General features: G+C 38.4%; 1 protein-coding gene across 1 annotated transcript; it reads right to left on the bottom strand.

The window, feature by feature from the left end:
- Positions 1-2,851: 2,851 nt before the first annotated feature.
- LOC141442190 (gamma-aminobutyric acid receptor subunit alpha-2-like) lies at positions 2,852-10,785 on the bottom strand. The gene is made up of 7 exons (XM_074107105.1): positions 10,707-10,785; positions 8,449-8,583; positions 6,331-6,458; positions 4,990-5,175; positions 4,493-4,624; positions 3,940-4,117; positions 2,852-3,170 (listed from the first exon to the last, which is right to left on the bottom strand). The coding sequence occupies exons 1-7, from the start codon at positions 10,762-10,764 to the stop codon at positions 3,007-3,009; spliced, it is 981 nt and encodes a 326-aa protein (XP_073963206.1). The 5' UTR covers positions 10,765-10,785; the 3' UTR covers positions 2,852-3,006.
- Between the last annotated feature and the right edge of the window lie 2,662 nt (positions 10,786-13,447).

Here is a 13,447-nt window from a genome sequence, read left to right as displayed (position 1 = left end):
GTAGGTAGCTATTTGTGATACATAAATTATATGTATGACTGTAATATTTAAGGAAAACAGTTTTCTTTATATACATAATAATCCTTACCTTTTCCAGTAAAAAATTAAAGATATAATTTAATCTAATGTATTGGTTATTCTCCTATACCTTGTGTAGTCTCCTATATCCTAATCGTTGTGCCAAATATCTATATTTTGAGTTACATAATTATTTGTAGTTTGTTTCTTGGACCAACCACCAATCTTGTAAATTCTTGAGTGTCAATCTAGAATGATTGAATTTTTTCTCCACTTTAGCTTGCCTTGTTTTTGTTTGTCCTTTAAATCAGTCTTTCCCAAAGTGGGCGATAACGCCCCCTTGTGGGCGCTGGAGGCCTAAAGGGGGGCGGTAAGGGGCCCAGAAAAATCTTCACCTTTAGGCGAGTCTAATATGTTATGAATCAGTTATTTTATAGCGCCCCCCCCCCCATTTTTCCTTCACATTAAAAACCTCAATTGCGATCGGATTGAATTGGGATCGGATCAGATTTTCAATATCTAATGAAATTATGCAATTACCGTGACTACTTTTGATAGATTTAATTATATAATAGATAATGAGGGCTATCGCGAATGAATTCGCCGCTAGAGGCGCTAGTGTAGCGTGAGGTCTCGGAAATGTCAAATCTCATAGTTTTTGGGTGAGCTACGCGGGTTTATTTATAATTAGAATAATTTTGTGAATATTTTGCAATATCTGAAATTAATTATGCCAAATAGGCGTTCCGGGGCAATAATGTCTGTGTTTTGAGACAATTTTGTCTTTCGGAAACCTTTGTCCTCCCTTCTTTCCGAACAAAACGGGGACTTTGCAACACTGTGGCATGCTCGATATTTTTATGCTACGGTTTTAAGGTGTATTAAATATGATTTTAATCTAAACTTTGTTTTCACGCCCGTAATAACAGACTTTGAAAGCCATACTTAAAAACCTCACGTAACAGTGCGCCATCTAGTGAGACAAAAAACGATAGCCCTCATTCCGACGAAACAAGAATACGACGAATGAGGAACAATTCCCTAGCACGACACGTGCCACGTGTGAATGAATAAGAGTACGTATGCGATAAACAGAGAAGCATAAATTAATCGTTTATTATGCTTGAATATCGCCTTTGTGAGGGAGTGAAACTTCTGTAGGTAGGTAACCTGTAATTTTACTTAAGTATTTTGTGTTAAGAGGTTTGTGTTGATGATGATGATTTTGTGTTAAGAGGTAAGTAAACTAGAACGTACATACCTAAATCTGAAAATAAAAAATATTCTTTCTAATCGCAGTCTGGTAACAATTATAAAAAGGCTGGTCACTTCGTTGCCTCAAAAGCGATACAAGGCCTCCCGTGTCAACTTTGTGGCCAAGTTAAAAAGCGAAAATCAACATTGTATTATTATAAAGGAAAGCAGCGATAAAGTTAATTGTTTTACTTTATAAAATATTTCATTGCTGTTCAATATTCATGGCGCGGAGTTTGAGACAACAGCTGGAATTCCCGTGGTAATTAAAGAGTAAGGGCCTGTTTTCTGTTTGATTAACCGCAGACTTGTTATTAGACGGAGACTTAATGCAAGGCAGTGTATCTACTTTGTGCGAGTTTAAGGCTTTGCTACATTGCGCAGTGTAGGCGGTATACGAAATGTATATTCATTTTATGAACCACAATGTCCACTCCCACGTTTGAAGAGATATTTTTAGGACATACTTATTTAACAATTTTTCTCCTGTACCTAGTCCTATGTCTCACTACTGGGCACGTTTCGGACTGTAGTTCCCAACCAAGCCCAGTGTGAATTATGATTAGGTACCTATGCATTTCTTACACGTCATTAAAATGTATTGCAGATATATGCTCGATTAATATTGCTTAATATATAGCAAGATCATTGAATTAATCCAGAAATGTAGTTGTAAAGTTTCTGCGAGCCATGACACATTTTACTTCGCCGAAAAAACTCACATAAGTAATACCCTATGTAAATGAAATAAGGTGAAAAATTGGATAGGTATAAGTACCTACATACGTGGAAAAATAAAAACAATTTTTTATTCTTCCGTGGGTACATATGTATCTTTATACAGTGTGTTACCGGCAGACAGGCTTTTTTTCAAGGCAGGTTAAAGTAACGTATTTCTTTAACTTAACCATGACATTAGTTTAATTAAATAAGACTAAAATTCAGACTTTGTTAACTTTCTAACAAGATTATAACTGCCAGTAATCTACAGCAAAGTAAATTGACAAGTAATAATCAAAGTATCTGTCGGCTGACATTTAGTTACACTTACTTGTCAATTCGCTTCAAATAGTAAAAATACGCTTGCTGTACATTGCTGGCAATTATAATTTTGATAGAAATTAAGGGTGAAAACCAAAAAGTTGCACAGCGTTAAAGCTGCGTTAGCAAGTAGTTTTAATTTCTGGTGTGCAACTTTTTGGTCTACACCCTTAACAGTCTGAATTTTAGTTTATTAATTAAATAAATGTCATGGTAAAGTTATTACAGAAATACGACGTTACTTTAACCTCCCTTAAAAAAAGTCTGGCTGCTGTAGTTGACTCTAACAGTTAGAGTAACAAGTAGAGTTAGACTAACTACATAATGTCTGTCAAGAAAGTCATTATAAAATTTATTTGAAAATGTTCCACAGTTTTGTTAATTGTATATTCTTTTACATTGAGATAGGTACCATTGACAATGAGGTAGGTATGAGTGGCGTGATGTGAAATACCAAATCCGGCTCCTTAGTCTTTTATTACGGGTTAAATGTAATGAAAGCTGGAGTTTTTGGACACAATTTATTTCTCTACTTACATAATATATTACTATCCTACAGACATACACATAAGTAATAGTTGCAAATACCCGTAAAGGGACAAAAAAGGGACTCATACATCTGTAAGTACTTTTAAAAAACAGTGCAATGCAATGGCATAAGCTCATGTCTCTACAACTTTATCAAATAAGTTTTTAATGTGACAAGGAGTTCATAGGGTTGTCGCTCCAAGCAAAGTCATCGTTTGAGAAGACGTAGACCAGCCAGTAGAAGAGGTTGAGTATAGCGAAGGAGGCAGGGAACAGGACGCGCGCGGCGCGGTCGATGTGGGACACGCTGTTGATGTGCCCGCGCATTCCTGCGGGCAAATGCAAGGTGACGATTCCTAAAGCCAGGGATACACTAGTTGACAAATGTCCTGCGACACGTGTAGCCAGCGACTTCGGGTGAAGTGGGGCGACGTTGCCGGACTTTGCTCGACATGTCTGGCAATATCGCGCGACACGTGTTGCCAACGACGTCGGGTGTCTCGCCAGATATGTCAGGTGACATCGGCTGGCTTCGCTTGACATGTCACGAGACATTTTAAGCCACACATGTCGTGGGTCATTTGTCCCCTAGGGTATCCCTGGCTTAAGAAATCAGTGGCGGCGCAGGATCAAAATTTGGCGTGGGCAAGATAAATTTTGCGAGGCCCTATGATGGAGCACCATAGATTAGAGATGACGGATTTTTAAATGCGCAAAAAAGACAGAAACTTTCGAGGCACAAGGCCCTTCAGACCGCGTGGCCGTAGGTTGCGGCCCACGTCGTTTACGCCTGTGAGAAATAAATAAAAGATCGATATGTTGTCTCGACAGGAACGAATGGCGGAAAAAAGGAGAGGCCTTTGCCCAACAGTGGGACACTTTAACCGGCTAAGGAAAAAAATGTTACAAAGGGCGCTTTTAAGTTCCTTACATTTGCGGTTTCACCGAAAACGGTTGCGTTGCCCGGAAAATTTAGGACGAACGCACGAACAACTTAGGTAGGTACCTATACGACCTAATTGCGTAACTGCGCTTAAGATCAAGGTGTAATCATACGTTTAGACTACGTATAATAAGTATAACTTCTATGGTTCTTACCAGCTTCAACTTGCCGCTTCCTCCGGTACAAGTCGTCTCCAGCCAGGCAGTAGAGCAGTTGCCTCCAACGCGGCACCCGAGCCTCCGTTTGCGTGGTCCGTTCCATCGTCAGGCGTACCACGGGCTCGGCAGGCCCGGCCTCCGTGGAACAGTTGCTTTGAGTTGGCAGAGAAAAACTCTGAAAGCCATGAAAGTATAGGAGATTGCGGTTATATAAATAGAAGTTATTGTTGGCATAGTGCCTCAGGTTTGTTACCTTTATTAACCTTTTTTTAGGCCCCGCTCATTTAAATACGCTCTACCTAGGTATACCAAATGAATCATAGTTTAATATTGTTTAGGTAAATTTGAGGGATTAAAAACGTATTCTAACGTAAGTCTGAGGCGGTGTTGCGCCACTACTTTCAGAGGTACATAACTGTTAAAATTAGTGGCGCTATTGACGCGTTGACGGGGAAATTCAAATGCCTTGGCAGGCCATTCTGTGGCCTGCTTTTGGCCAGCCTTGCTCTAAAGAGTTCTGCTTGTTTTAATTGCTTTTGATTAAAGTTACATAGTTCTGCATGGAGCGCGCAGAGCTGCGCCGACGCACGGCGAGTTGCCGCGCGGCGAACGCGTCGCCCCCCACCTCTTCGATTAGCTCCTCCCACTCTGCATCGTCTATCACGATCTCTCCCGAACCAACCTGCAAAAATAAAGACGTATCAAATGTGTAGAAGCGTAAAGCTAAACACCTTGAACGAATTACCTATATGTTATTCGAGTCTTCCAGCTATCTACATACTAAATTAATCAGACCTCGGAGAACGTACAGGCACGCAATGATCGTTTGCAGATACGAGGGCCTGCTTTATCAGTGCGGGCACGCCGCTCTGCCCTGCACTACATGCATCGCACGTTTCTGTGTCTCTAGACGGTGCTAATTAGCTAACTGGTTGTTTTTTTTAAATCTGTGGTCTGACAAGATTATGTTCGGAGAAATGTAGGACATCGTGAAAATACAATGCGACGGAAAAAGTTGCGGAAATTTTCTGAGTGGTTGGCTCTTACCTTAGTGAAGTAATGAACACCAGCAAATTCAAGAAGCGTGGCGATACAATAGAAGAAGCTCATAAGGAGAAACCAGTCCAGTGCTGTGGCGTACCGGACCTTAGGAAGATCCGTGCGTGAGTCCAGGCTTATTGTCGACAGGGTTAACACAGTCGTTATTCCTAAACCCACGCGATCCGAAGTAGCCTAAAAGATTTGTTATTTCAAAATCTTATACAGATTATAATGTTTTAAACTTTCGTGATTTTCACTCATAACCAGGGCTGGATTAACCATGTCGGGGCCAATGCAAATTATCGGGGCATCTTTTTCTTTTCAGCCATTTGAAGACCATCAGCTCTTTTCAAGTTCAATCAAATTAACTGACTGACTTACTGTGTGAAAAAGACGCAGATTGTACAAGAGACGTTTTACTTTGAAACATTTTCAATTTCTTTAGTGCGCGCGCGGGGCCCCTAGGCAGTTGCCTATTTTGCCTATGGTTAATCCGACCCTGCTCATAACTATAAGATACCTACAGCACTCAGGACTTATCACGCTCAAAACACGTAATAATACCTCGACGTTTCAGACCGAATTACTTCACTTACCATATTTTTTTTTTAATCTACTGGATGGCACACGAGCAAGTGGGTCTCCTGATGGTAAGAGATCACCACCGCCAATAGACACCTGCAACACCAGGGGATTGCAGATGCGTTGCCAACCTAGAGGCCTAAGATGGGATACCTCAAGTGCCAGTAATTTCACCGGCTGTCTTACTCTCCACGCCGAAACACAACGGTGCAAACACTACTATAATTTCACTTGTCATACTAACGTTTGCCTTAGAATATAATATAGAACCGTGCTGCTTTTAGGATTTTTTTAAAATGCCATATCATAGAATGTAGTAGGTTAGGTTAGTTTAATATCAACTCTGAAGAAAATACTATTTCAGAAATAAATTACTTCATGGCAAATGAAAATTATGGAAAAAGATACATTATGGCATATGAAATTCGAGCAAACGATAGAGACCCTTTTCATACACATCGTAGTGGCCTGGTCACGTGTAGGTATAGTACGTTTGCTTAGCCGCGCGAAGCTTTTGAGCTACCCGCACTTGATTATTATTGGCACCCGTATCTTGAACTATCCGCACTTGGTCGCAATTTTTTATCGTCATCCCATCCCACCGACACATAGCAATATTTAACAACGTACACTGCAATGCGACTGAAACGTCGAGGTAAGGAATTACTACTCGTTTTGAGCGTGATACCTAAGTCCCGTGTGCTGTAATACTCACACACACATTCTCGCAATCAAATGAGAAATCGAATAAAGAAATTTATTTACCTCTCGATGAATCCAGAAAGATACCCACGAGAGCACAACTATAAGAATGCATGGCACGTAAACTTGAATAAGGAAGTAGCCCGTATGCCGTTGTAGGTTGAACGAGACCTGTAGCACTGAGAACTCCCCTGCACAGAATTCAACAGATTTCTATGACAAAATAGCTTAATGTTACAATTTAGGCACTAGAGTGCCTATTTTACGCTGTCATTCATTCCAGTGATGGAAGCAAATGCGCCCTTCGGAGCGTAAAAGCCGATTCGTGTCATTGGTGCGCCGCTACTGCCACAGATTTCTAAAACATTTCCTTTTGCCCTTGGGGGAAAGCCGCAACATATTTTTTATTGGAAAGCACTTGAAGGTGTATTTTGGGCCAGAATGAGATGAAACAATCTCGACACACTGAGCAAGGAAGTACCTTTAAGAGCCTTCGTGAAGGGGAAACGATTTCGTGACTCATTGAGCGCAATATTCTAGTCTAGACTAGAAAGAAGTTTTCATTTTACCACATAGTCGTCTACATATATTTCTATCTATCGAGTTTCCAGAAGGAAACAACACACTTAGGCACGGCACTCATATAGGCGTAATGTAATCTCATAAACGTGATATTGTCTCGGGATCGCAGAGGCGCCTCGCGAACGCTGTCGATAATTTGGCACTTACGATAAATAATATTTATAATGGCAGCGTTTTCTCGACTGAACCGAAGTGCGGGAAATCACGTTAGTTCGTAAGCGGATAAGGTTCGTGAACGCTGGCCGTGATTAGTAAAGATGAAGGCCGTTTAGGCGCCGGGAGAAGTTTTCGCTCCAATATAAATGAAATACAACCTTTTTGCCTTGGACCTTCGCTGCCAGACGTGCATGACAGCTACGTCTATGCGACACATAATATAGGTATGTTATCAAGCATAATCCTCTTCTTCTTGCCTTTCTTGTTGTTTTGAGAATGAGCTCGTAGATAGTTCGAAACGGGTTCACATTTTGTGTGGTGCTTATGAGGATGATTGTATCTATTGAGTGGAAGTGGAGGCTGGCTTGTTCTGTATTGTTTTGTTATATTATGTATATTTCATATTTCCGCTGGAATAGGTACTTTACAACGACATTTTATAATGGTAAACAAGCGGAGTGAAGATAGACAAATAATCTCAATGAATAAATAGAAATGGATGAATTGCAAGTCGTGGCGAGATTCTATTTATATTTGTGCAGGTCCACACAATTAAGGAGCGTTAATAAAGGAAGTTCGTCATGTTTGCCGCAAACAATAAGTTACTTGGTATAAATGCTACTTCTTCGAGATCGTAAACGCTGACACTAATTAACAACATAATACGAAATGTGTTGACGTTTATTGTGTAGATAAAAGTAAAAAAGGTTGCGATAAATACCTTACTCATTGCTTTGTGAGGATATTTTTCGCTGTTTTTCCTAATGGTTATCTTTCATAGAGCTGTCATTAGAAATTATCATTCAATTCGGTTAACTATAATTTCAGTCCAATATTTCAACTAGACGTAAAGGTTGTAAGGTAAAAGTGCCAGTACGTGATATGCTGCCTGCCTGCCCAACAGATGACACTCTGCTGTTATTACTAAGTACTATTAGGTACCCACTAACGACATGAAATTAAATATGGAAACTACTGGGGCCAGCACTCAAACATTTATTTTAAACAAGCCGTTACCCGCGACTCCGTCCGCGTAGAATTTGGTTTTTACATCCCGCCGAAACTATGCAATTTTCCGGATAAAAAATATCCTATTTATGTCCTTCCCTGGGACGCAAACTATCTGTACACCGAATTTCATCTAAATCGGTGCAGCCGTTTAGACGTGATGAAGTAACAAACAGATTTACGCTACGCTATGCTACGCTGAAGTTGAAATTAAGTATAGGTATGAAAGACATGGATCACCATAAATCAATGAGACACTGGTACAAATCTGGTGAAGCTTTCGACAATATTTGTACTGTGGTAGTGGCGTTACGCCGTAACGACTCGATTCCGATCGGATTGCATAGCGAAAATATTCACTCCACGCCCTGCATACTAGTAGTAAGTATTTTAAATATAGAGATAAAATCTGGAAAAAGTATTTCATTGTCATACCTTCTCGCCTGGTGAAGGTGAAGTTTCGATATGGGAAGCTGATCAGATCGAACTGTGACAGCGTCATGCCAGGTACGAAATTGACGCTCTCCGAGTTCTGCCATTGGTACACCAGCTGCTGGTTGGAGTAGGCGTCTGACGAAACATAAGAATTTAAAAAGAAGAAAACGGTTAATGAAGGTTCCTTGTTAGTATTGTAAGGTTCGTTTAACGTAGCAGTCTCGCTTGCGATTGGCTCATTTAAATAGTTACCAATCACAATCTTGACGCAAAAATCAAAGTTGTCAAACAATAGGTAACTAGCGCCAAATAGCCTGTCACAGAAACTGTCATTCGAGCAGCATTTCCACCAATAATGTGCGAGCCGGTGCACATATCGAAAATTTTAATATCGATAGTTAAAATATCGACGCTCAAAATATCTAACCTAACCTAACATAATTTCGATATTTTGACCGTCCTTTTTAACATTAGATATACTAATTTTCGATTATCATACGTCCTCGTGCGAGGATGTGTTGCGAGGGATGTGTTTTTCATTAACCAATAGAAACGCTTCATTTACACATCCTCGCACAGCACATCTCTGGTGGAAACAGCTGAGCGGAGCGAGGCGAGGTAAATGAAGCGTTTCTATTTGTTAGTCAAAAACATATTCCTCGCAACACATCCTCACACATCTCTGGTGGAAACGCTGCTTAAAATGGAATACATTCTTACGCATCTCCCAGCATCATGATATTAATGCTGTGTAGACTAAGGTCTGTCTACCCCAGGGATGGGGAAACTTCCTTCGCGTGCCAATATATACTAACGAAATATATGGCAGGCCAAGTTGTTGCATTTTTGGCTATATTTACTGAAATAAAATTATTGATATTTATTTATTGTATAAGTCATGTACATAAAATTATTAAGATGTTAAGTACAATTAGGTCGGTCCATGACGCCCTGTAAGAGCACACAATAACAGTTTAATTTAATTTATAAATACAGAATAAAGAATACCAAATCTATTTATATACAAAATTATGCTAAGTCATACATTAGTCGTGCATTTTTACTAATTGAATTTATTACTATTTTTTCATGCCGACAAGTTATTAAAGAATAAGATTATTTAAACTACAGATAGGTACTTATATAATATAATGTCAATGTGTACCTATCTACGTCAAAGTGAGAAAAAAATATGTATTTTCTGAAATACTAATTTATTGTGCAATATTCTCGATTTTCGCTCATCCCGCCCGCACTCGCGAAACAATGCGTGATTGTTGTATGCAAGCCGGCCATTGACAATGAGAATGAAATTTCTAACAATACGAAATCTTCTCTTGTTTTTTGTTTGATGGTCGCGGGCCGGATTTCAAGCCTTCGCGGGCCGCAGTTTCCCCATCCCTGGTCTACCCTTATCTTGCTCACGGTCGTGCGTGCACTCTGCTAACATTGGATACGAACTGTTTATCAAGGCATAGGTTCGCCTTCGTACCTACTTGTGTCTCAACGTTTGTCAGTTGTGTTGTTCTGTGAAGCCATGCCATATTGTAAAGGTTACTACCAGTACAATATAGCTTTAGGAAAGAGTCTAGAGCTTCCATCGTTAAGCAAATTAGGTCGTGTTGTTACACAACAATTTTCATAGACGAGACGGCTTTTGTTCTGCCACAAATTAGTTTTTTTTCTAAATAAAATTTTAATTGGATATTTAAGATTGAAATGTTAAAAAAAATATTAACATTAAATGTATAAATTTTTGGTTGAGATATAATAATATATCGCAAGAATGTCTCTTTTCTCAAGTTCAGATCTTTCATGGATTCAAGCAGTCGATATATAACCGACTTAGAAAAGTTAAGAAACAACCGAAATTGTCATAGCAAGGTCAATATCCCAAAAATATCTGAACCGATTTCAATAAAACACAAGAACCACTGCAAGGACACTAGTTTTCACGTAAAAAAAAACATGAAACTACCGTGAGACTCTCATATTAAATAATATTGTACCAGATAATTCACGGCGGAGCTAAACTTGATTTAAGACGTGATTTATCCGGTACAATATCATTAAAAAAAACACATCGACGTCGGTTTGTCCTTTTGAGAGCTACGATGTCACAGACAGGAAATTGGAGTCAAACTTATAATATCCCTCCTTTTGCGGCGGGGTTAAAAATTAAAGCAGGCTAGGCTTAAAGATCCAGTCTTCGACTACTTCTGAGATCATTCACAAAGAGTTATCAAACGCTAACTTACAGCTTCCAAGTATTAGTGGGCAGGACTGACGATCCATGGGAAAACTCCTCAGTTCCATCGGACATTTGGCTTTTATCGTCAACCTGAAATGAACAGCTTTTGTGAGTCAACCCAATATCTTTTTAACCTGAAAACGTACGTTTGTGTATGTTTTTTAAAGTCGGATTAGTTCGATTGGATGTTAATAAATTAATATTTGTGTCGTTATAAACCGTATACGTTATTATTTCAAACTTTTGCAATTTTCATGCATGGTTTTTATTTTTATATTAGAATCTGAGACTAAATCGCGCAAACTAAAATTACTTAAATGTCTACTACCTACTATAGGTATGTAATGATAGTAGAGAAATATTATTATGATTATCACATTTTATTTTAACACAAATTTAATAAAGCTATTACTTATTACCATTACTACCACTTAGTTATATATATAAGGTAAATGTCAGAGTGCTCTACCCGCTAATAAAATAGATAAATAAATATAAATATCATGGGACACTTGACACCAATTTACCTAGTCCCAAACTAAGCAAAGCTTGTACTATGGATACTAGGCAATGGATAACAACAAACACATACACACACATACTTATATAGATAAATACATATTAAACATCCAAGACCCGAGAACAAACATTCGTATTATGCACACAAATATCTGCCCCGGCCGGGAATCGAATCCGGGACCTCAAGCTTCGTAGTCAGGTTCCCTAACCACTTGGCCATGCCGGTCGCCATGGCCAAAATAATGCCTAATAGATGACACTGCAGTCGCCTCTATTGCCAATGGCATAAAATTAAAGACGGCAACTATTGGTAAAGCGTCGACTACTCATACATTTACTTAATACAGCGGATGTAAAAAGAATAGCAGCAGCGAGTGGCAATTTAGTCTTAAATTACTTAGTTAATAAGTTTAAAATTAAGAGAATTTCAACCCTTTATAAAGATGTTAAAGCTACCCTTCGGCGTTTTATCAATTACTTTACGTTTAGCTACAATAATAAAATTATTGTGCTTTATCAAAGGTATGTATACAATTTGCTAAAATTTGAAACCAACCGTTCAAGTAAAGAGGGTAAACATTCCGTCCTACCCTAATCAAATGTCGTCTCTCAGGAAACCCATGACCAATGAGCACTTTACCATGGGAACTAACGTGGTGGGGACAAATTTACTGCTTACTGTGCATTGTTTTACTAAGTAACAAGAAAAAAAATAAAGGGCTATTGAAATATGAACCTCATAATAATTTGTTGGGATGAAAATAAAAATAAAGTGAGATCCCTTAAAAGTTTTGATTGATGATTTATTTACAACTTTTTGTGTAGTTTCTACCACTAGATCTTTATGAAATCGCAAACTAAAAAAAACCGATGCATTTATTTTGATCAAGAATAACTCAACATTTTCCTAAAAGACAAATTGAGATTCTCCTAATCTTGTGAAGTCGATTAGGTAAAAAACCGCAGTAGCATTAAGACCGAGTACCTACATCACTAAACAATAGAAAAAAAACCGGCCAAGAGCGTGTCGGACACGCTCAAAATAGGGTTCCGTAGCAATTACGAAAAAAAATAAGTAATATTTTTCTAAGGATTTCGTATTTTATACGGAATCTTCCAAGTTTAGGTATATTTTATACCTTAGGCTGCTATTTACTCTTAAACTACTAATCATTTTCAAGCAAAGCAAGCTTAGCCGTTATAGTTTTCCATAAAAGTTTCATATACTTACTACAATTCTGATTTTCAAAATTTTTTCACACACCGGTTTAGATTTAGAGGGGTGGGGGGGGGGGACGTTCGATTTTAATGAAAATTTGCACTTTAAAGTTGAATATTTTGCAAACAAATCACTAAATCGAAAAATCGTTGTAGCACGTCCTAATTATATTTAAAAGATCTATCCAACGATATCCCACACTAAAAGGTTGGGATGAGAAAAAAAAAAACCCCCCACTTTTAGTCTATGGAAGGTAATTTAAAAAAAAATGTTTTTTTTTAATTTTTGTACCTTCCATTTTGTCGGCATTCTTTACATACATATTCGTGTAAAATTACAGCTTTCTAGCATTGATAGTCCCTGAGAAAAGCCGCGTACGGACAGACAGACATGGCGAACTATAGGGTTCCGTTTTTGCATTTTGGCTCCCGGAACCCTAAAAATCGTAATTTACCTACAATCGCAACCAGACAAATTACAAAGTTTAAATGTTTTCTCTAAGACCGACTCACTCTTGTCAGATTTTTACTATTTGTAGGTACATTTACAGTACGATCAAGGTCAAGAAAAAATAAAAGTATCTATTAAGGTTTTTGTGATACAGCCCTGTGACAGACAGACAGATGGACAGCGAAGCGACAGTAATAATTTCCGGTTTTCACCTTTCGGGTACGGAACCTTAAAAATACACTACATTTCACGGTCTTTAAACAAGTAACCTTATACAGTCAAGGAATTAATTCATGGACCACCATGGAACCTTTTCAAGGAAAAGTCATTACGAATTTTGTTTAATTAATGCGATGTCACTATGACGTTTACTGTGAAATGGTTCCGTGTTGGCCAATGAATTAAACTCCTTGACCGTAACTATTATTATTCATAGAAGGTAATGAATGACGATTTAGGACTCTGAGTCGAAAAGTTAATTTACAATTACATATTATAAATGTCAATGGAGCATATAATAACACCGTAAAAGTCTCTCAATTTTATGTAAGTACAGTACA

Source organism: Choristoneura fumiferana, chromosome 2, assembly GCF_025370935.1.
Source record: "Choristoneura fumiferana chromosome 2, NRCan_CFum_1, whole genome shotgun sequence".
NCBI lineage: Eukaryota > Metazoa > Arthropoda > Insecta > Lepidoptera > Tortricidae > Choristoneura > Choristoneura fumiferana.
This window is presented reverse-complemented; position numbering and strand designations above follow the sequence as displayed.

Coding starts and splice junctions, on each gene's coding strand:
- LOC141442190 (XM_074107105.1), bottom strand. CDS start 10,764: ATGGAACTGAGGAGTTTTCCCATGGATCGTCAGTCCTGCCCACTAATA. Junction 4,118..4,492: donor CGCGCTCCATGCAGAACTAT/GTAACTTTAATC, acceptor CATGGCTTTCAG/AGTTTTTCTCTGCCAACTCA. Junction 3,171..3,939: donor GAAGCGGCAAGTTGAAGCTG/GTAAGAACCATA, acceptor ATTTGCCCGCAG/GAATGCGCGGGCACATCAAC.